General features: G+C 39.5%; 3 protein-coding genes and 1 pseudogene across 5 annotated transcripts; 1 reads left to right on the forward strand and 3 right to left on the reverse strand.

Moving 5' to 3' along the window:
* Positions 1 to 4,309: 4,309 nt before the first annotated feature.
* On the forward strand, positions 4,310 to 6,037 carry LOC116040558 (annotated as a pseudogene).
* A 1,372-nt stretch (positions 6,038 to 7,409) lies between these two features.
* On the reverse strand, positions 7,410 to 10,519 carry LOC116040559 (forkhead box protein D2-like). The gene has a single exon (XM_031286027.2). The coding sequence runs from the start codon at positions 10,283 to 10,285 to the stop codon at positions 9,374 to 9,376; it is 912 nt and encodes a 303-aa protein (XP_031141887.1). The 5' UTR covers positions 10,286 to 10,519; the 3' UTR covers positions 7,410 to 9,373.
* Positions 10,520 to 12,265: 1,746 nt separating this feature from the next.
* Positions 12,266 to 17,846, reverse strand: zglp1 (zinc finger GATA like protein 1). Of its 3 annotated transcripts, none has more exons than XM_031285940.1 (5): positions 17,554 to 17,846; positions 14,778 to 16,207; positions 14,564 to 14,676; positions 13,399 to 13,492; positions 12,266 to 12,667 (listed from the first exon to the last, which is right to left on the reverse strand). In XM_031285940.1, exons 2-5 carry the CDS (start codon positions 16,190 to 16,192, stop codon positions 12,535 to 12,537), a joined length of 1,755 nt encoding a protein of 584 aa, XP_031141800.1. In that variant the 5' UTR covers positions 16,193 to 16,207; positions 17,554 to 17,846; the 3' UTR covers positions 12,266 to 12,534. The 3 variants fall into 3 exon arrangements, with proteins under 3 accessions (XP_031141800.1, XP_031141801.1, XP_035856125.1); XM_031285941.2 differs by lacking the exon at positions 17,554 to 17,846 and adding an exon at positions 16,920 to 17,119 and having other exon boundaries at positions 14,778 to 16,205; XM_036000232.1 differs by lacking the exon at positions 17,554 to 17,846 and adding an exon at positions 16,394 to 16,487 and having other exon boundaries at positions 14,778 to 16,205.
* Positions 17,847 to 17,955: 109 nt separating this feature from the next.
* Positions 17,956 to 22,248, reverse strand: fdx2 (ferredoxin 2). Its single transcript, XM_031285943.2, has 5 exons — positions 22,027 to 22,248; positions 21,230 to 21,281; positions 19,540 to 19,646; positions 19,355 to 19,442; positions 17,956 to 19,233 (listed from the first exon to the last, which is right to left on the reverse strand). Exons 1-5 carry the CDS (start codon positions 22,211 to 22,213, stop codon positions 19,077 to 19,079), a joined length of 591 nt encoding a protein of 196 aa, XP_031141803.1. The 5' UTR covers positions 22,214 to 22,248; the 3' UTR covers positions 17,956 to 19,076.
* Positions 22,249 to 24,303: the final 2,055 nt, after the last annotated feature.

Consider the following 24,303-nt stretch of genomic DNA (forward strand, 5'->3'; position numbering starts at 1 on the left):
TCAATAACTGGGGAATGTATTGCAGATTGGTTCCATATTTTTGCTTCCTTGTTCTGACATTAACTTGAAGTTGACCTTTAGTTGGCTCACCAATTTACTATTAACACAGAAAACAGATACAGCACAGTCAGTTTATGAGACATGTAGTTAAAAAAGTGAAATATCACATTGACATAAGTATTCAGACCCTTTGCTATGATATTTGAAATTTAGCTCAGGTTCCCGCCTATTTTTCTTGATCATCTTCGTGTTTCTACACCTTGATTGCAGTCCAGCTGTGGTAAATGCAGTTGATTAGACATTATTAAAGGCACACACTCTCTCTCTATATAAGGTCTCACAGCTGACAATACTTATAAGAGCAAAAACCAAGCCATGAGGTTGAAGGAACTGCCTGCAGAGCTCAGAGACAGGTTGTGTCAAGGCACAGATCTAGGGAAGGCTACAAAACAAGTCTGATGTTGAGGAAGGAACTGATGTATATGGGATTAAATGGAATGAGATGAGACCTTATATGATGTGTGACACAACAAAATATGTCATGTCATGTTGAACAACAACAACATTGACAAATTGGGCAAAGCCTGCAAGCTAGTTCAGGCAGGCTGCGACACTAACATGGCCTTTTCTTTTCAATGCAATTTAATCATTTCAAATCCTTAATCACCCTTTTAATCATGGCCATATATGTAAATTGTCTTTGTTGTGCTCTGCTCACTCTTTTGCTGCACATGGCATTTGGTGCTACAGCTGCCGCCCCTACTGCTGTTCACATGGCATTTAAATCCCACCCCTATCCTAACATCCACTTGTAGAGTCCTCCTCCTGCTGTTCTGTGCTTGTACATATTCTACATTCACAAAATAATCCATTCCATGTGAGAAGGCTGGCTGAACAATAGTGATGGTGATTATTATGTTCATGGTGATGTAATGAGGATTTGTCATTAATTAACAACTTGCAACACCAGCATGATGCACAGAGACAAAATGAACAAAGAGAACAAAGCAACTGAGAAAACAGAAGTTCACACGCTTCACATATGAGCAGAGGAAAGAGCTTTTATGAGACTTGAGTCAACCAGGGTGGTCCTTAGCTGTATGCTCAGATGGGAGGCTTGTCAACACAATAACAGCAGAAAACCTCCAAGTCATCGGACTCTTTCTAACTTCTCCAAACTGTGGCAGACACATCCAGAGCTGGCCAATTCAGGGAAAGAGTAGAGGCAGGATGGGTGGAGGAGATGGAGGAAGAGGAAGGAGATGTGAGTCTTCTACAAAAATAACAAAGCTGCTATTGATACTGACCTTGCTGTCTTACTTCTCCTTCCTGCTACCCGCACCCCAAATTAGGTCTGGCTAGGACATCGGCATGGAAGAATTTGTTCCAATCCAAAACACTTCATAGCTGTTTGTTTTTGCTGATTCAGATCTCCCAGTTTTGTTATAAAAAAACAGTTCAAATCAGTCAGAATTTAAAGTGCTCATATTATGCTTTTTGGCTTTTTCCCTTTCCTTTATTGTGTTATATATCCTTTTTTGTGTGCATGTTATAGGTTTATAAAGTGAAAAACCCCAAAGTCCACCCCAAAGGGACTCTTCCTTCTCTCCAACAGAAAACACTGTTCACAAACTGCTCCAAACAGCTCTATTGTAGTCCAGCCTTTACTTCTGTGACAAACGTGCGTCACTTTGTAACACACGTTATAATGCTCGCCTAGCTGCTAACATGGCATGCCCTCATACTCTGCAACTGACTGGCTAGTAGTCCTTACCTAGCTACTGCGCATGTGCCACTCCCAACAAAGCTGTTACAGAAGTGAGATGCCTCACTCTGTAGCTAAAACAGAGAGCTCAACACACAGGGTGAAAAGAGAAGCTGCAGCAATGTGCAGTTCAACAAAAATATGGTGTTTTTTGAAAATTAAACCATGTAAACCTATTCTGATATAACCTCTAAATACAATTATGAACCTGAAAATGAGCATAATATGAACAATTTAATGGCAGCTGTTATGTGTATATATTTGGAAAGAATCTAAAGTAGAGATTTGTTTGATCCAAAAATATTCAAGCGTTATCAAGCCAGAGCTTATTAATGATCCCTCCAAACTTGTTTCCCTGGCTTGGATCTCCAGCACCTGTCAGCTCCAGTTTTTTTATGAGCACTGGAAGAAGGAGTGGATGCAGAGCAGCAGGGTAGAGCAGTTTGGAGGGAGGAGAAGCAGGGAAGTTGGAGGAGGAGAGGAAAGGGGGATATTTGTGATATTTATGGGCTGCAGGGAGGCACACGGTGCAACATACAACACATTGTTGCATGGACTGCTGAAGCAACAGATCTCACACAGTCCTATTTCAGAATTGATTTGATTGGTTGAGCCCACCAGAAATTGTAAAAAAAAAAAAAAAAAAAAAAAAAATCACTTCTCTATTAGGCCTTTTCATGTAGCCTTTACGACCAGACATCATCTGACAAAGTAAAACAACAATTTTCATCTAATGCCAACATTGTACCAATGCAGAGAGCAGTGTGTCCTTGGTGAGTGCAGAGGTCTAATAGTGGGGCAGAGCTTGAAATTTACTACCACTCAGTTGTGCATTTCATTTAACACAAAGTTAATTTGCAAGTTGGAGATGTATCTGCTGTTCTTAAATTAAAACAGGAATGAGCTATTGCATCAAACGCAGATGGTAACATCTCAAGGTAAGCCAGTCGAGCATGTCTCCTCTTTTTGTTTCTTTATTGATTTCTGTCCTTGATTCTAATGAGGAAAGGCCTGAACAGTCACCTGCAAACTGTAACTGTACAACTGCTGAGTGTGACGGGACAGCTGGCTTAACATTGACATATTATTGTGCAGGAGCAGTGCAGGGCATGGTTTGTGGAAGAGCGAGTGTCTGTGTTAGGAACTGGTCGATATGTTGTGGGAGGTGGACAAGTGGAATTTATTGACTGGCCTTTCCAGGAACTGAGCCACTATGACCTTATCTAAGAGTTCAGCATTCACTTCATAAGAGTAGCAATTCAAATGTCAGTGTCCAATGTGGCATATGGGCCTACTGTTGAGAGTTGGTCTGAGTGAAACATTTTTCAAGCCGGAGTCCTGGACTCTATTTTCCTATGTTTTTTGTGTAAGTGACTGATAGGAACAACAATCTTTTGAAGTATTAAGCGTGGATGCTGTAACTACCAGCAATAGACCGGGCTGCGATGTAACCCTATAGGGCAAATGTGCATCGTCAATTTGGTCCACTAAAAGTCCTTTTTTTGCCACTGAAAGGCTCAGATTATTAGTCTATTATTAGTACATTATAGAAAGGATCCCTACAGTGATAGGCCTTTTTAAAACCTCTTTAAGACCTTTCTGTTTAACCAGAAACAGCTCTGAGGTCACTAGCGCTAAACCCACCAGACTCCATTTAAAAAAAGCAATACTTTTAGCGTGTATAGAGTCAACATATTTGTTACAAGTAAATCATTAAACTATGTGTTTATTTCAACCAAAACTAGAGTTGTGATAGTTGGAAAAGTGGAAAGATGACCCAAAACGGCTTTTCATAGTTTTAATTTGTTTCTGTCGACTTTGAATGAAGTGTATTTTACGATGCTAAACTTACTGTTTACTTACATGGAGTCTGGGAACGCAATTTCACGGATGTTTTTAACAGAAAGCTCGACCTCATTAGAATCTTTTCCATAATGTTGTCAGACACTTAGAATATTAAGCTGAGTCTGTCAATGGCAAAACGAGCACTTTTGTGAACGTAAATACAAGCTGCACAATTAACGGTTACACTTTACTTGAAGGTATCTACATAAGAGACATGACACTGTCATGAATGTGTCATAAACATAAACAAGTCATAAACGTTTATGACATAATGCTTCTTTTAGTAAGTGTCATTCGGTTTTTGTCATGACATGTTATGGTTAGGGTTAAGGTTCATGTGTCATGTCACTCTTATGTAGATATCTTCAAGTAAAGTGTTATCCAATGAACTTACATTGTAGCTTGTTTCGCCGCTGCTGACTGCAGCGATCTTGCTTAATACTGGACCAATGTCAAGATTGCTGTTCCCGTCAGTCAAATAGACACCCTGGAATACCCTGCAGCCATGTTACCAACTCACTCACCAGAAAAAGCATTGATTTTGGACAGTTCTACATAACCCTGCAAATGTGAAATGGCAGAGGTTTTAGATGATACAAGCCAAAACTGCATCAAATTAAGTTTTGTTCTTCTATTTACTGTTTTAGATGTCTTTCCTCTGATATATCCAGGAGGTGATATGTTAATTTTTAACAAGGGAGAGGGACCTGGTCTGTTCGTTCACCCGCAAAAAGTGTTTGGACCATGACTTTCACATTGTGCAAGAAAGACTCCTTCCTCATTCACAGACTGCACCACCCAGCCTGATTAAAAAAAAACAGAAGGCAAACTTTGATAACTCTGAAGGAGAAAGCTTTGTCTCTTCCTTTCTTATATTGGATGATTTTACTCAACCATGGGCAACAAACCCTCATGTCAATACGAACTAGTGAAAGAAGAGGAAACTGTCTTTAAATCCAACGAACAAGAAGTGTACAGGATTCCTGCTCTCTTCTATGACAGAGATAAAATCCTTATGGCCTTTGCAGAGAAGTGGAGGACTTCAGATGGTAGCAGTGGACTGGCACTGGTCTTAAAGTCAGGAAAGATGAACAAGGATGAAACCACTCATGAAGTGACAATTGAGGTAATTATCTCAAGCAACTGTTTTATTGGTACATTGTGATGATATTCTTTTCAACTTTATCCAGGCTTTGTTTATTTTTTTTAAACATTTGAGTAATATCTTTTTTAGTGGTCAGAGCCGATCTCTGAACTGGTGAAGGTACACCTTGATGGATACCGTCCTATGAACCTATGCCCGGTTTATGAGAAGACCAGCAAAACACTTTTCCTGTTTTTCATATGTGTTGAAGGCACTGTCTCAGAGCAGCAGCAGATAGATTCAGGCTGCAACAAGGCTCGTCTCTGCTATGTTACAACTAACAATGCTGGCCAAAGTTGGAGTGACGTGACTGATTTGACCGAGTCACTGGCTGAAATCAACAACTGGGCCACATTTGCTGTTGGGCCAGGCCATGGTCTTCAAACAGAGAGTGGTAGATTGATTGTACCAGTTTATGCTTATGCTTCTGGCTCCCGCTTATGCTGTTCTAGCATACGTAGGCCTATTCCATATGCACTCTCCCTGTATAGTGACGATAAGGGCAATACATGGCAAGTTTTTGATGATACAGACAACAACAGCTTGATCTACTGCAATGCCCGCAATATCGGAGGCTATCGAGAAGAAGCTGTCAGTAAAAATAATGGAGATGATTTTACCAAGCTGAGGGGAAATCTTGTGGAAACAGGTGGAGGCTGTCAGGGAAGTGTGGTCTCCTTTCCAGCTCAGAGTGAATATGCTGCTCTTCAGCCACCCAAGCGATAAGTCCAAAAGGGTTCATCTACGAATGTATCTGAATACATCTCCAGGCAGCCCAAATGCATGGAGCAAACCCTGCGTCATTTACCGTGGACCCAGTGGTTACTCTGACCTGGCTTACATCGATGACGGTTGGTTTGCATGTCTTATGGAGTGTGGGAAGCATTGTGAAACTGAACAGATAGCCGTTAAGGTTTTTGGCCACAACGAAGTCAAGCAGGTCATTGGAGAGTAAAAATAATTGCTTTTACTTGACATGACACATTTTGTGTTCCTCATATGATACTTCAAAGTAACTTGTTGTGTAATACAATTCCACTGAAATCCTATTTACCACTACTGAATATAAGTGTTGAGTAATAATTTACAATTAATATTATTAATTTGTATAATAATATTGTAATATTATTAATTATTGTGATTTCAGATGTAACAACCATGAAAATGTATGTTGTATGATACTGTACTAACATATAATACTTCTGATGTGTCTTTAAAAGATCCCATATTGACAAAGAGTTTGTTGTATATTAAATGTAAAGAATAAAACAAGAATGTAAGCACGTTCTTTATTGGTTTTCTAAATAAGGCATGGGGAATTTTGTTTGATTGAAAAAACTAAAAAACTTTTACAAAACAACAGTTAGTTCAATACCCATAATAGTCACTTCTTACCACATCCCTGGTTTGTTAAAGATACATTAGTTAAATAAAGTTTTCCTGAAATTTGCTCCATACTTTATGAAACATGAGAGTGGTATTAATCATATTAGCCTGTTAGCATGCTGATTGTAGCATTTAGCTCAAAGCAGTGCTATGCCTACAACACCACAGAACAGCTAGCATGACTGTAGACTACTGGAAAGCAGTATGTATACTGAGTGTATTATCCAGCAAATAAACTGAATTGAAATACAAAAAAAATATATATATTTGTATGCTTAGGTTGAGCGATAAGATATGTATTCATAGTAGTCATTTGAGTGAAATGATCCTTTCGGTCATGTTAATAGTTTAGGTGGTACAGGGTGGGAAAGAAAGAAAACAGCACAAATGCCAGGAGGAAGTTGCAGGAGAATAAAAAAAGATGAATTGAAACCAAATGTCACTGAGCCTGTAGCAGGTCATGTATTGCTTGTGATCGCCCTTTGTGTGTTGTTTGTTGACCAAGAAACTGCGGTTTGCACACAAAGACAAATTCTCAAAGATGTTGGATCAGTTAATGGGTGACTGAGGGTGAGCTGATTACGTCATATATCTGGCTCTCTGCGTTGGCCGCTGTAAGTGTCCGCTTGTTTGGAGGCTAAACACAGCTGGAGAAAATTGGACAATTTCTGCAATTGTCTCATTTTATGCCTTTGTTGTGGTCCTATTCCCCAAAGCCCTGGCTATAATCAGATTCATTTGTTCCTAACGCACATCCACACCTCTGAAAGATAGTCCAGGAACTATCAAGCAATTCTGAGCGTGTCTGTTTGGATGAAAAGTTGTCAGTAGAAATAAACTGCATTGTTACCATGACCTTATGTTTGTCATTCCCTCTCTGCGTAATGGACATGTTACACTCACTCTTGTGAACTTTTGTATTATATATCCTTTTTTAGCCAGTAAAAGAATACATAAATGAAGAAAATGAAAAGTTAGTTATGATTAAAAAAAATGCTTATAGTAAGTCTAAATGTCATTGTAGGATACTAAATTAAAATTAGCCTATATACATATATTATGAGCTCATGTTGGCTCTGCTGTTATATGTCTCTGTCGTCTGTCCAATCCAGGTTTTAGGGATTGGAGCGGGGTCCCCTCTTTCTTCAAATATACACTCTCCATCATATTTCCTGTCACAGGGCTCATGCTGCGGTCCACCTCACACTTCACTGACTGACTTTAATGGGCCATACTCCATGAAGATACATGAAGATCTTTTTTTTTTTTCAAAGAGAGAAACAGGACTGTGTGCTGTAATTGAATAAAGCAAACTCCTCCCTAAGGGGTTATTTAGGTGGAAGGCAGCTGTTTACAGATGAGCCACATCACACTTACACCAGCAGCTACATCCCTGGAAAGATTTATTTTATACATTTGTTCGTCTGGGGTTGATCAAAGTAATAGTGCAAAAATTGTTCCTACGTCCTTAGCTGTATTAATGCCCTTGCACCTCATGTTTTTATTTGTAAAATGTGAAACTTTAAGACTAAAAAATAGAATGAACTGCATGGTTATATAACACATTAGATAGTTCATGTAAAGTTTGAGTTTCCTCTTGTAAGGAATGTTATTTTGCATTAATGGCAGGACTCTGCAGGAAAACAGATTAACAATCATCACACTGCAGATTTGTTCTAATCTCACATTAGCCCATGATACTGCTTCTTCTTACCAGTCAACATATCTCCACTGTTCAAATTAGTGTCGCAACAGCTTACACACTCACCTTGTTTTACAAACTATAATCTCTTACAAACACAGATACAAACTAAATGTTGTACTTTTAACTTAAGTAACTACAGCCATCGGATGGAGTTTCCTCAAACATTTACAAATTACATTTTGCATGTAAAACAATACAGCTTTATGCATTTATTTATAATGAACTAACAGATAAACTTCACTTAAAATAGTGATGCATCTCTCAGAAAAAAGGGCCAATCTGCATGGTGACTAGCCTTACCTTTAGTTATTCAGTAACTACATTTTAGCCTACTGGTCATACATTTGCAGTACTTATGGAAAATCTTGATTGTGTATTTTTCAGTTGTGGTGTTGCTACTTTTTCTATACGATCTGAATCTTTCCTATCTTAAAGCACCCGCACTTCTACCGCTCATATTTCTACATAACAAAACAAACAGCACCTATAGGCCGATTAAAGCCTACGGTGCAGTTTGAACTTGTAATAGCCTACCTGACGGCCAGATGAACAGATGTGTTTGATATTCATGCTGAACACTGCGCTGCTTATTCAGGCCAGCGTGTGATGTGATGTGGAGGCCTGTTTTTAAAGCAAGACCTCTTTCAAACATGATGTGGAGGAAATCACACAGGCTACTCAAACGGATAATCAATTAACAAGGGAGGGAGAAATCAAATGTGCACATGCTTAGATCATGTGTTTACATCTGATCCACCAGCCACAGCAAAATAAACGCAGCAACGTCGTCACATTTGAACAAATTACATTTATTTTAGACAAGTGTAAGTAGGCTGTGTTTGTGCAAATCCATAGGCCATATCGGATAGGTTGAACATTTACCTAAGAGATGCAGATTTGGATTGTTATTGGATCCAAGAAGGTCTAACTGCATTTCACATATAGGCTACTAGCCTACTTTTTATTTATTATAGTAGGCCTATTGTAATAAAAATGTTATTTATTCTGATCTTTACAAATTAAACGGCCTCCTTTGCCGAAAAATTATTTGAAAGCATATTATTATTGTTGTTGGTATAAAGGCCTAATTATTTGCGTTGAGTTTGGCTATATTAAGAATATGGAATAAATGGCCTACTTTTGTGATTTATTTTTTCTTCTTTTAAGCTCTAGTGCACATACTTTCACACAAATCGTACAGTTAAGTCTAGTCTTAATTTCGTAGAAACAAAGAGAAAAAAAATGTAATACAATCAACCAAAATGTAAAAGAATCGTATAAGCTACATTATTTGATAGTGTCTATGACGATACACTTTGATATTTAATTCAATTTGCAGACTCTGAATTCATTCTGAATTCTATTCCAAACATAACTGTAAAATATCCCTTATTCAAAAACAAATATGGAGGCCTGTTTGCAAGCGTATGCCATCATTAAAAACTGTATTTGTACATAATGTACCATGGGTTTATTCTCAGTCGAAGAATAAGAAGATTCCGTTCAAGAAAGGCATCATTAAGCTACATTAAATTAAATTAGACGAAACTTTTAGGATCCCAGTAGGGAAATGGGATAGCTGAGAGGCAGGGTAGTTCATTCCGTGCAGCGAGACAGGAGGCATGAACGAGCAGTTTGGAGCCAGAGATGGGACAGCCGTGCAGCGTCCGGGGTCGAAATGTTCAAACGTTCGACATGAGGGGAAATTGTTGGAGAGGAGAGAGGAGAGTGCAGGTATGATGCTGCTTACATGTGGGATGCTGGGAATAGTGTGGGGGCTTAATCGACTTCTGAAGCCCAAGTCTTGGTACAATTCAGGAGCCTGGAGACAAGAACTCATCCTGTGCCCTCCGAGGAGAGGAAACACGGGCATCAGGCTGCGCTCCTTCGCCCTGCAGTCCTTCAACGCCCCCAAATAGAAATGTTGCCTCTTGAAGCGTTTCCTCCGCCGAAGAAAACTCCCGTTTTCAAACATACCTGCCGACATGGGATCCAGTGTCCAGTAATTCCCCTTGCCAGGATTCCCAGGCTCCCGCGGCATTTTGACAAAGCAGTCATTTAGAGACAAGTTGTGACGGATTGAGTTTTGCCAAGCAGGGAACTTCTCCCGATAATACGCAAAGCGCTGGCTGATAAAATCACATATCTCACTGAGGGTGAGTCTTTTTTTCGGGCTCTGGAGGATGGCCATTGTGATGAGAGCGATGTATGAGTACGGAGGCTTCACCGAGGCGGTTCTCCTGTCTGGACCATCCTGTAGCCGGGCTGCAAAGTCTCCCTCCTCCCGCACTTCAGGAGTGAAGGATGAAGCGCTTTGCGCAAACTCGGAATTACTCGTATTTATCACTGAAAGACCTGTATTCTTCAGATCGTCACTACCATCCGTCTGTCCCCCTACGTCAATGTCCGTCTCCTCCATGCGCTTGCTGTCCACGGTCATGGTCCGGAGTGTCCGGTGGCACGGCGGCCCAACAGGCGCTAACTTCGCCTGCCTGGGTCAGAATAGCAGACCCCCTTCTCCCCTTTCATTCCCAAAAAAAACCCGTTGCGCATCTGACTTCATTTTAGACTTTTTGGCCTCCCACTCTAAACTTTCTCCTCCTCCTCCTCCTCTTGCAAGCAGTCTGTCTTCATCAAAACAAAGCAGATACATATCAGTAACAGGGAGCTCTAAAACTTAAAGGTTTAAACTAAAGAGTGAATGATACTGAGGAGATATATCCTAATTGATTATGCACTGATCTCAAACATCTCAAAGTCGTTTTATACACCACGAGGCACATTGGCTCTGGATTCTCTACTTGTTTTAGTTTTAATCCCAACTCAAATTTCTTAACCCCAATTTGTTTTGCAGCCATGTGAAACCTAGAACACAGGTGTAAACATAAGATGCATAAACATAATAAAACAGATTCAAAATTCTGTAAAACAAATGCAAAAACCAACCATGCAAGCTCACATAATACAATGTACATCAAGACACAGCATAACATAAATCTTATCATCACCCGATCATCAGTGGGTTAAAATCACCATCATCAGTCACCAATTCTTTATGGAAGAGGAAGACCAATTATTATCTGACTCATTCGGAATATTTAACAGTTTGATGCTTGGTTTTTCTACACTGCAGGTCTATATCTGATTGTTTTGCTTCTATGTTTTATTGTATTGTGGTTTACTGGCTTACAGATTCATTAGGGTTTAATGCTTACTGTTGATATTTAAGTGAGGTGAGACTGTTTTGGACTGAAATATACTTCATTTAAAAATGAACATTAATGTTCTTGTTTCTATCTTTTATGTTCTTGGCTTACACAGTGCTCATTTCCTTCTGTGTTGCTCATTGCCGGATGGTTTGGCACATGGTGACAGAGGCAACTCTGGCTGTTTAAAATAAGAGGAAGACGTAATCCGTTTTGAAATAATAGCTGCACTGTATCAGTTCGTGTGAGGCCACCCACTTGGCCAATGTGTCTGTACTGCAGGGTGGGCTAAGGAAACTGTGGGAAGTCTCATTATTGAACAATTCTTCCCTGTTCCTCTCCATATAGTTTAATGTGATTTGTGTATACCCCTCAGAACTATTCTGAGGGTTATATTCTACTATTTTATAATCATTGCATTTTCCATAGGGGATTTAATGTATACCTAGAGCAGGGCTTATACCTACGAAGAACAAGGAAACAAATTGGATGTTTCATACTGAATTTAATACAAACCAAAACCCATGCAACACACACAAAAATGTATTTTCTTCTCACAGAAAACAGCAACGCTAAGGAAATAAGTGCACCAATTAAACCGGCAACAACACAAATGAACGACAAAAAGAAATAAACCCCCCAAAAACAACCACAATTAGAAACAATGACAAAGACAATAAATAACTTAATTTATCGTAGGAAACTAAATGTGTATCTACTGAACTTAGCAGACAGTCTTGCTGTCAAGGTCAAGAGATGTAAATTGTTTTGCAGTTAATAACAGTGAACACAGCGCTGAGCTCAGGTTGCAGTGTTTGGTCTTGTACAGAAATAACTTTCTACTGCAGCCATCTGGCACAGCTGACCATTATACACAAGCAACTATAAAGCTATTTAGATGAAAATATGACTAAACGTTCAACTGAATGTGTCCACTTCTTATAGTAGCCCTTTAATGTCACATTAATACTGCATTTATGCTATAAACTGACTGTGCTTCATCGATATATTGCCTCCTTGTGTAGAGAAGAAATCAAATCTATCAACCGTATAAGTCCTGTCACACATGCTACATACAGGTTAGCAGGTAGCACAAATAGGATCAGTGCAGTAAAGATTGAAGTACATATTGTTTTTTCAGATAACCTTTCATTTTTAAAGAGTTTAACAAGGTTTTTTTTTTCTTTTTAGGTTGTTTACATGTTTATGCTTTCCCCTGGTGTATACAGCACCATGAGAGCAGTCAGAGAGCCAAAGGGAATTGTTCTTCCCTGAGGTACAACATTGTTGCAGTGAAACTAATTAGTAAAATAAGATGTAAGAAGCTGGTGCTGCTCCTCTATGTTTGCATTTCCATCTGTAGTGACCTGTAGCAGACTATGAACTACGGGAGCAGAGAGAGTAGTTTTGAACTGTTGTTGTGCAAATGTGTGTAGACCTTCGTCACATGTGGACATAAAAACCTTTGCTCTGTGCATGTTCCCTAGGTGGTGTGTTTCCGCTGAGCTGAGGTCAGCCTCACAAAGTTTCCACACTTGAGGCAGCATGAGTTGGAGTTGCCCTCTTTCCTAGGGATATGCCAGCAGTTGACACAGCGCACTCTGTACTTCTTATACCTTTAAGAATCAAGAAAGAAGAAAATACAGTGGTGATTAAACTCTTTTCTTAGTTTTATCTGTGACATGTATATTTACCCAGTTTAGGATTGCCAATCACTATATTAATTCCAAGTCTTTCATACAGTCATCCGCAGATGACAACTTTGCTTGTTGCAAAGGTGCAGTATGTATCACAGGTCAGCAGTAAAGTTTGTGTAAGATATGAAACTTCTATGAGTACACACTACATCAGTGGTGACAACGAGCCAATAGAGGAGCTACTGTTCTGCATGTGTAGCTGTCCATGAGGCTGTGGTTAGCAATTCTAGCGAGTTGTTTCTAATTCGTATAATTATTGTTACTGATAATTGTTGTTGAGGCAAAATAAAGTGAAAAATATCAGGAAAACCAAACAATATCTGGATACAATTACTGTATATACAGTCAAATGTAGTCTAAGTCTTTATATGTTATAGGTATTACATTTTGGATAATATAGATTGTCCGTAATAATTACCTTTATGGACAAATCATTGAATAATCAATCTGGATGGACTAATCATTATAGACCTCAATGCTACAGCAAAATTAAACTCTGTGGAAAACTTATATTTCTGAATGTCAGTATAAAAGTTAAGAATAAATTGCATTAAATGTTGTCTCCCATAGTGATCTAATAGATGTGTCATGTACGCAGCTTCATGGATGTGTTTATAAAACATTCAACAGCCAGTGTTACTATGAGCTACCTTATTCCACAGGCATTACAGAGGGGGGTCCCGTCCTCTGCATCCCTCCACATGGGGGTCTTCCTGGTGCTGCATGATGCACAGGCTTTACCCTCTTGTGAAACAGAAAGGAAACGTATCTTTAGTTAGTGTTACAGTAATTTTTGAGGGTACTTTAAAAAAAAAAAACTATCTAACTAACAGTTTCTATCAAAATAAAGGAAGTGATTGCGATGCAACCAAACATTTTCTGGCAATGAACGCAACATTTCAGCGATAAGATTAATACTACAGTATGACCTGGAAGAGTATTACGCATTTTTAGTGTCATTCTGACTCCAAAAGATTTGTAAGTGACAAAAAAAAGGACTGAAAACAATGATATCTATTGGGTAAAAGGGAAGATTTATCTCATTTGTAAATTATAAACTATGCATATTATTGTATATTGAGTGTAGAAGTTCACTGTAGCATCCATGTTGCATTTTGCTGTTAATCACTGACATAAAGAACAAGGCTGTATATCTGGGTGGTGTCACAGAAGAGTCTTGGCTTGTTCATGTTCCTTTTTGACCAAAGAAGCAAATGCAAATTTCCAATAGTGAAGGTTTGTTATATAAATGTGTTCGGGGAGAGAGATGCTAATCACTGCAATGAATTTGAAATTGCTTGAATTTTGAAACTGCTGAGTGCACCACCTGTCCTGAGTGGTGCTGTCAAGTCACAAGTTTTAATGTGGTGGCGTCCTCCACTGGAGAAAATGGGCATTTCATGTAATGTACTTTTCAACTATAGAGTAATGCTTCTGATGCATTCATGTTAAACATATAACATGTCAGCATTTATATTTGTGTCTGAAAGTATTATTATAATTATTTAATTAATATACATTCTGTAATTCTCCTTCTGAGGGTTTCCCTTTTATGTCCCCTATCATTTTTTTGTGTGGAATTGTTTCTTATCTGAATCGAAGGGCTGCAAAGAGTGTCCTTCTGAGACAAACTTGGGATGTTGGACTCTGTACTGTAAATAAAATTGACTTAACATGATGTATATATATTTTATTAATGAGATTACCAGATTAAATTGCAGGCGCTCCACATTGCTGTTTAGGAAGCCTGTAAAAATGTCAACATAAACTGACATCAGCTTCACAGAACAGCGCAGGCACTCAAGGGTTACTCACTGGAAACACTGGTCAACGGGGAACTCTCCTCATCCGAGCTGCTAGTTTTAAGGGATTTCTGGGACGTCCGTGTCCTCAGCCTTGGTTTCCTCACACTCTTGCGGAGCTCCTTGCTGCAGCAGACACAAAAAAAAATGTGTGAACTTAACTTCCTGTTAGTTTTCATCACCATCTCCAAAATACCCATGCAAACATGTAATGAATCTGTCACTACCTGTACTTTGAAGTTATGAGTAGCCGACACTGTCCCCTATTGTCGTCCAGCTCCGTCTCCATCCTGAACGTCACTCCCTGGAAGTCTGGGTCTTGGATATTAGCACTCCGGCTGGGATGAGGTTGTTTTCTAGGAGTCTTGGTTCTTGACTGCTGGGTAGATGGAGCAGAAAGTTCCTCCTTTTGCACTGACCTGGGTTCTGGTTTTGATGTTGCAGAAGGTAATGGGTTTGTTTCTCCATTATAGCTTGAGGATTTCAGTTGTGCAACCAGAGGGCATTTATCTTTTATGTGAGCATCGGTACATTCTGGGTTAGATGCTGTGATTTTGTCATTTTGTTTTGAAAGTAGGTGACACTTCTCTGTCGTGCTAGATAAAAGTGATGCGGATTGTGAAGAAGGCATGACAGAGCTCGGAGGGGGCATCTGGGAGTCACATGGGGGCTCTGTAGTCAAAGCAAGGTTTGCATTGAGGTTTAGTGTTAGTGCTGGCTTTGACAGAGCTACACTTGCATCTTCACTTGAATTAAAAGTCAGCTGGGCATTAAGGAATGCATCGGGCGTGTGTGTTGGAGACGAAACATTTTCAGAGAAGGGTAAATGCAAAATATGTTCAGAAGAAAAACAATCCTTCTCACACTCCTGGTTACACTCAAACTGTCTGTGAACCCTGAACACTGAAACAGTGTCTGCTTTTTCAGCAGTCTGCGACTGAATATAACAGCCCACCTTGGAGTCTTTCACACAGCACTGTGGTTTAGAACTTCTGGCTTCTCTGCTGCAGTCCCCTCTCACATCTTCCACAAGACTGACACTGGCTGGGATTTCTTGCCTCTCATAGATAAGAACAGATGGTCTCAAAGTGCATTCAACACTTACACAGTCACCTCCGACTCCCTGATCTGTTACATCTGCTGTTGCAGTCGATGATTTGTCTATTGAATGGCCCAATTTTGTGGTAGATGATACTGAACTTGGGTCTGACTCCTCCACATCTCTTTGATACAGGAGCCTCTCACACTGCAGATTGATCAGACTTAGTACTTTCCAGGGGCTGTTGCACTGAGGATGTGGCTCAACCAAAGTTGTGATCTTGCTGTTGTGACTTTCCTCTTTCACTTTTTTCGTCGGATTATAAGGCGACATACGAGACAAACTGCGCTGGCAAGAACTATTAGAGATTTGAAACGGATGTGCATCCTCTTCCTCTTTTTTAACTATAAAAGGACCTTGCCTAGAAGGCTCATGTATCCACATGGAGGGTGAATTTGTGTCCAGGAAACTGTTGTGGATAGGGGATGCTAGCTTGGAAACTTCTTGGAAAAGGTAGAAGAGTGTTGAGTGGGAGGCATCGTGTTCAATTGTGCTCTGGTTTCCCTGGATGAAGGCAGCTTGTGTCCTTGGTCCTGTGCTCATGTTGAGGAAGTGTCTGTATCATAAAAACAAACATCTTTTACATCAGTAGTTCCCAACCTGGGGGTCAGGCCCCCCTCAATGGGTGTGAGGTAGGAAATAATAAAATCAAAATCTTACTTGACAAAATTATGTTTATTTTCAGACAATTCAATCGTCTATGCTTCTTTTCTTTTTTTTTTGTAAAATATGATATAGTTTTACCTCTTCAGGCTACTGAATATCTTTCAGAGGTGGACAGTAGGCTATTGCTTCATATTAGGAAGTCCCAAGTAAAAAAAAAGAAGTTGGGAACCACTTTTCTACAGAAGGGGCTGAATGGGATTGGCACAACATTGAATATTAGACCATTTAAGCAACATTCATATCCATAGCTCCTACAATTGAGCTACATAGGCTACTGTATGCAAATACCACAGTTTAAGCAGATAAGCTAGGGCTATTGCTGTGTTTAACATTTTTATTTCCAAACTGTGGCCAACAGTGACAGTGATAGACTATTGAAAACTTGAGCTTTATGATAGGTTTGATAAAATGTTTAATAGACCCACATTATTATTATAGCCAACATGGGCTAACTGGAATCATCTAGTGTCTTTTCATTTTCTGTTTATATAAATGCCTAACAAGGTCGACCTGTCATTTTCCTTGAAAATAGATAAGCATATGACATTAAGACTGTATCAAGAAAGATACGATTTTCATCAAAAATGTAACTTATTTAACTCACCGGAAGAACTGTAACAAAACTTTCGGTGTAGTTTAAATGTGTTCTAGAACACAAAGGTAGCACTTGTGTTCTAAAATGTCGACGATTTTCGCGGTCTTTGCGGAGTTTGACTGTCGCGAGCGCAGACAGAAGCAGGTCGTATAGATATTGAAACAATATAAATACTGAAAGACAGTATGTAGGCTAAATGGAGCCTATATCCCTCCACCTCTAATATTGGCATCAGAAGGCTATGACTTCCCTTAGACCTAAATGTTTTAGACTACAACAAAATAAAGTGATGGTCAGTTTAAATCGGTGTACGTTTTTAGCAATTGATTGGATTGAATGCATTAACTCTATGGGCATTCTGAAGCATACGTTTGCTTATAGTTTGTAGATCTATATGAGCTCTCTGCAGGCAGCTTGTTCTATTAACGAGCTTCACCCAGTATTCTCACTCTAGCATTAAGTTCACCGATCCATGTCTTTATTTGTCTATTTTTGACCTGTCATGGCCTCTATGGCTAACCACGTCTTTAACATTTGGGCCTGAAGGGAACAGTTCAAAATGTGGTCAAAATCAAATTCAAACAGTCCAGTACAGTCTACCCAGTTAACCTGGGATTGCTGTGCACTACTATTGATGCTCACCTTAGATGTCCAAATCGATCATCAAGTAACTGATGAAGTGTGCCAACTTACTGGGAACTCAAACCGCTGGAGCTGGTTGCTATGACCGGGTCGTGTTTTGGACCAAGAGGAATTACGCGGGTGTTTTGGTTCGCTTGATTACACCTGCTGGGGAATAAAAGTGTTGCCCGCACTGAGTTCCAGTTTCACTTGGCAGCTGCTGCAAACCACCCTTTGCGACAACACAAATGCCTGTTTAGATATTTGCTAGGTAAAAGGTGGAGATTTTACCAGTAATGACCGCGTGCAAATAATGCAATGAACTAGCTTTGATTATTTTACAATGGAAACTTCATTTTTTGTCCCCTTTGAGTCCTTGTAGTAAGTGTTTAAGGGTGCTGGGTATTAAGAGCAGTGTTCAAAATAACTGTTTAAAACTTGTTTTATTGCACAACTTTAAATATTTAATTTCAAGACACGATATATACAGTTGACTTACATTTGTGCGTAAGGACAAGTACAGTAGACTTAAGTAAAGGGTAGAGGTGGTAAACTTATTCCATGGTAACATGAAGCCCACCAGAGTCAAAACGGACTCTGCTCTGGATCAAAGCACACCTGAACCAGATCAACTAATCAAGCCTTAATCACTGGCACCAGAAAGGAAGTGCTTTAAAATTAATTTCCCATTGGACACCTTTTTAAACAATTAGCCTGAATGTTTTGCAATCTTTATAGTGGATACAATTTAAGTCTAAATTCTGATTTACTCTGTTGAGAGCCCATCCTTTAAGCTTCAGGCAACTAAATTATTTTTTTGCAAATACACTTTATAATAACATATGGCTTCTTATTCTTCTGTGTCGGACTTTAGTACCATGCAGAAAATAATATTTTTGAGGCTTATGACTTGGGGCCAACTATATTCAGTGGGTGCTGAAAAGCTATCACAACACAAACACAAATTAACTTGGTACATAGAAATGAAAATAAATGCTATGCTTGCATTTTCTGACAAGTGAATCAGAGTGACAATGATGGACTGGCAGAAATGACTAAGGACATCAGCTTGTGATACTTGTGCGTATATGAGCTGTAACGGAATGTTCCATTAAACGGCACAAAGATGAACTTTGTTAAAACTTTCTCTGCAGTGTATAAAACAAACATGACATGTCTCTTAAATTGTCTGGTGTTTTAACAAAGAACAGTTTGTGAGATTGAATGGCATCTTGATGCTGGCCTGATAACACTCCACTTGGATAAATACTTCATCATCACAGTTTTTTATGTAAGTAACCATTAATTTCACCTTCAGTGGGAATCGTATAGTGTCTGACTCTGCCTGATATCTGCAGGCTTGTCTTGTCATTGGTTAACTGTGGAATTTGTCAGCCAGCAAGAAGCCTAAGGAGTTGCTACGGACTTGACTATCCTAGCCGTGCATCTCTTCATGGTCGCCCCCTCACTCAACCAGCACACAAGGTGTCTAGCTCGCAGCACCACAACTTATTTTTCTCCAATTTTCATCATCTCCTCCTCTTCTCAATGAGGTTTGGGAACATGGCCGTCCACATAGAAGTTCCTGGTGACTTTGGGCAAGGTGAGCTCCATGCCCTCAAGCTCTGAAGTGAGAATGATCTGACATCCCAGCCGGGAGTTCTCCTGAAGCATGGGCGCCATGTCCAGCATGTCATCCTCCCTAGAGCGTTAAGATACAGTATCTGTCAACCTTTACAGCAATGTCCCTTTCACCTCATTGCACACATTTGTTGAAATTCAAATGTTGTGGTTAAGGAATATGTCATTTGCAGCAGACCTACCTCTCTTCAGGTTCTGGCAGTTTATCATAATGGGAAGCACTCACATAGACGTGACATGTTGAGCAGGCCAGTGATGCCTCACAGGCTCCTAAATGAAAGAGAAAAACACATATTGAGCATTAATATCTAGAAACCATCCCTTAATTAAATATTTAAGAAACAGTTATAACTGTGTAAATGCTCACCTTCAAGTTCAATTCCATGCTTCTGAGCCAGATACATGACATTATCTCCCACTTTGGCCTTAACTGGGATCCTCTGGCCAGACCGATCTATATACACCACATTCACCCTAAAAAGCAGTGAGTTAAAAATAATTTAGCCTTATCAGAAATCATACATTTGAGCTTATGTGGCAAGGATTGTAAATGCTTCATTCACACTTAAAAAGTGACAAAGACAGTAGAGGAACAATATGTTCCATGTTTAGTAAAGTGTTTGAATTAGGCCAGTGCCCACCAGTACAGCATACTGACAAAAAGATTTCTGATTACACACAGTTAATACTACTTTTTGAGAAGCCTAAATTCAAGAGCGCAAACCGTTTGGAGTACTGTTACTTATCAGTGCTGCCACTTCCTAACTAGTATAGGTACACATGGTGGTGTTATTTAAAGAGAGAGGTTTGCAGACAGGAATGTCTCTGCAGCTGCACAATTTGCCTTTAACAAATATTGCACCCCCCTGCAATTTGGGTATTGCACTACCCCATATTTAGTCTGGCTATCACCAGACCAAACTCAATCTTCTAAGATTGAACATTAGTCTGGGGAGTCTGCTCTGTATTTTGTACTGCACAAGAGGTGTGATCAACGGCCATAGTTCAAATGACTCTACGCAATTGGATAGTCCTTCAACCAATCAGACCAACGATCCGGGTGACGTACTTTGCAGAGTGAGGCAGAGCGAAAGCCGGTCGGTAGCAAGGCAAACACATCCTTCTTTTGTAGGAATTGTTCCAGGGCAAGTTTCTGTTCCGTTTTCAGAGAAAACTTATCTTTGAAATCTTTTAAAACAGCAGCGACAGCGGCATCAACAGGTTGCTGCACTTCAGTGGCTGTCATGTTGAATGTAAAGAAAAAGCTGCTTGGTCGCGTCTCTATCGTCATCATGTTAAACCCGCCAATAGCGCGCCAGGTGGATAAGCCAGTTTGTGATTGGTTCCCGCCAATTTGTAACGGAAGCAGGATAGATAAACGTACAGGTTCTAAGGGTTTACCCAGTCTACTCCATATTGTGATTTTGATACAATTGCGATTAATTGTGCAGCCTTAGTACAGAGAGCTGCTGGATATAAGTTTAGATTTCTGCTGGTGCCTCCGAAATCCTCCGTGACAGAGCCCAATGGGTATCAGGGGGTAGGTCTTTTGATATTATGTGCACAAGAATTAGGTTTTAGTATGTTGTAAATTGTAAATGGACTGCACTAACATAGTGCTTTCATCTTTAGAAGGACCAATTGCTTCTATCTGGAACATTCAGAGTTCAGTGTCACTGCTGCTGAAGGACACTTTGACATGTATGAGTATGGGCAGGAGGAGCCGGGCATCAAACCACAAGCTCTGCAAAAAATGGATGACCTGCTCTACCTCCTGAGCCACAGCAGACACACATATTGTCCTAAAAACATTTATTACAAATGTTAATATTTTCTGGGGAAATTCTGTCTCTCAAATGCTCAGGATGTGGTCCAAAAAAAAAAGTGTAGCATGACTCAGCAACATTTTTAACTTTACCAGAAGAGTAAGTGTAGTTTTCCACTAGCTTGAACTTTGCAGTTTCAATGTTTGACATTAGTAGTTGTTATTAAAAGGCATTATGTGTGCATTGAATAATACTAACAGAGAACACAATAAAGCCCCCGTGTAAACTTACACATCATCCGGGTCCTCTGCATTGGAGCTCCCCTCCTCACTGTGGTAAAGACCTTTGAAAGAAAGAAGCACGAACAGCAGGACTATGAATGTTTCTGCTGTCAGTGGTGATGTTTATTTTTTATTACGCACATAACAGGTATACAGCCACAAGTGTATACAATAGAAACAGGTCAAGTACGCCAGGGGAGATACAAAAAATAAAACAATAATAAAAAGAAAGAAAACAACTCAATTTACATAAAGCATTTGAAAAGTACAAATAGTGTGTGTGTTCTAACAGCCTTCTTATTACTGCAACAGGATATAGTAGATATATATGTTTTATTTTGGAATTTGGACTTATGGATGTAAAATTTGGTCAAAATTAAAATCAGGTTGATTAAATTAAATTGAGAGGTGAGATTTGTGTCAAAGTTAATGAAACCAAAAAGTACATTTTCCCAGCACAAGGAGAATTCAGGGTAAATAAGATCAGTTAAGTATCGAGACAGTTTACTCCAAAGTAATGTCAGTGGTGATGTTAGCTCCTCCTGACGGTACCGGATGCAGACAATGTTGTTGCATAGTAGCAAAGTTTCACAACCCCTTCTCTGGGACTGTTGATATTAAGTTATACGCGTTTAATCGACTCTAATAACTGCGGAAATCCTTTGACCACCTGCTAGCCAAACTTTACTGACATAAACGATAGCTTAAACATGTAATCACTTAATTAAACCTATCGTAAACAATTAGTCCCGATAGAAGAACCAGTCTCTGACTAAGGCTAATGTGTTAGCAAACTGCATCACTCACCTATACTCGTCTGCAAGTGTCGATTTATGGTCCGGAAACTATCAAAGGAACCCCTCCTTTGTAAACTACCCACGCTGGTCACACAGGTCTTTAACTTGTAGAGGTGACATATGCTACAGTCCGGTATACTTCGAGAAAGTCTCAAAGTCAGCCCCATGCTCGACCGGACTGCAGCGCTGGCAGCCATGATTCTGTTTTGGTCACATGACCGAAAGCGGCCAATAGGAAAAGAGAGCTGGCGGGGTGACGCATCTGCTGTGACGTACCGCTCCGACAGCAGAGGACGCTGCTGCAGTACACACAGCTGCTACAGACACGTAACGTAACACTTACACTATATACTATATATTATATTATATTAACTACGTGCTAGACTGGCAGTGGTGGCAGAAGTATTCAGATCCTTTACTTGAGTAAAAGCAGGCTACTAATACCACACTGTAAACATCTGTCACAAGTAAAACTCCTGCATTGAAAATGTTACTTAAGTAAAAGTAGGCTACGTAGCCTTAGTATAATCAGGAAAATGTAACCTGCTTAAAGTATTAAAAGTAGTAGTAGCCTAGTAAACAAATCCCCCTGTTACTGTTATATATTATATCATTAGATTATTATTTACCATGCATTAATGTTATAGCAGGATTTTACTTTTACAGTTGGTTGAGGTGATGCTCATTTTTGAATTATTAACTAATTAGTACCATTACGGATTCATCTGCTGATTGTTTCTCCATTAATCGACTGATTGTTTGGTTATAAAATAAAAAATAAAAAAAAAGTGAGAAATGCTGTCACAGTTATCCAGAGCCCATGTAGGCGTGAAAGTGACGTGTACTTCTAAATGAAGTAAAGGTTTTGAATACGTCTTTTACCATTGCAAAATGTTATTTGGCCTTTTACTAGCTGTGAATAAGACAGGGTTGTTACTCATTTCTTCTTTCTTTTCCTTGCATTCTCAAGATGGTTTTAGTGATAATGAAGTTGCATATTTTTTTGTATTCACATTTTATCAAATGTGAATGCTCTACTTTTACTTTTTTTACACTGTGGTATTAGTGTTTTTTTCTTACTTTACATTAGCATTCTACATTTAATGCTTCTGTATTTCATTCCACTTGCAGCTCTGACCAGGATAAGCCTGTTACAGTTATGTGTATGGTTAAGGAAGCAGTTCAGCCCTTAATTCAAAAGAATCAAAATACAATACTGTATTTCACATTTCCACAAAGTCCCACACAAGGTTAAGCTCCATACTCGCCAATATCACTAAACAGTAAATACATGTTCTGCCATGTGTGCTGTAGAGGAAGACATAGCTTGATAAGAAATCAAATGCAGTCCGGCAGCAGAAAACTGTATGACTGAGACCACTAGTGTGTGAAGACAGAGCAGTGCTGTTATGACTAGAGGCAGGTGAAGCACTCAGGCGCTCTGTTTTCTCTTTCTTTCTGTACTTCTCTTTCTTTGACATCTACTTGGATAGTTATCCTAAAAAAACTAAGCTATTAAACATATAATCACTTTACAGAGTAGTAAAACTCCCACAGAGGAGCATTGTATTGATATTTGAGATGTGTTTTATAGGCTTTAGTGCACTACAATAATGTGGCACTATAGTTTTTTTCTTGTGTCTCATACTGATCTGTGCTTTAGGGGAAAGCCACTCTTTATGTTGATTTTAATATACTGTATATACTAACCCCCCATCTGGATCTAGCTGCAGAGGTTCTTTCCATGGCCATAAAAAGTAAATGGGGCACTCTCATGTCTAGTTTTTTATTTTATAGGGAGCACTGGGAGTCAACCTAACAGTATATGGAGTCAACTCACTGGCATATAGATTATTACACTTTATATACTCTAAATCCACATAAAACACTATTACACTTTTATATATGTACTCTCTCTCACACACACACACACACACACACACACACACACACACACACACACACACTTGCACAGGATTAGTGTCCAGGGACAGTTTACCTGTGTGTCTGTGAAGTCTATACATTTAGTGCACTTAGTATATCATTGGGCCCTCTAGTCCTTGGATCCTGCAGGTGTGTGCGTGTGTGTGTGTGTGTGTGTGTGTGTGTGTGTGTGTGTGTGTGTGTGTGTGTGTGTGTATGTGTGTGTGTGCAGGGGTGTGGTGGGTGGAGGTTGTTACACGCTTGACTTGGATAGAAAGTGGCCCCTAGCTGTTCCTTTAGATTACACTCCCCTCATTCCCTAAAGACTTTGCAGTACAATAACTCATACACCTCCGCATTTCCA

Source organism: Sander lucioperca, chromosome 4 (genome assembly GCF_008315115.2).
Source record: "Sander lucioperca isolate FBNREF2018 chromosome 4, SLUC_FBN_1.2, whole genome shotgun sequence".
Lineage (NCBI taxonomy): Eukaryota > Metazoa > Chordata > Actinopteri > Perciformes > Percidae > Sander > Sander lucioperca.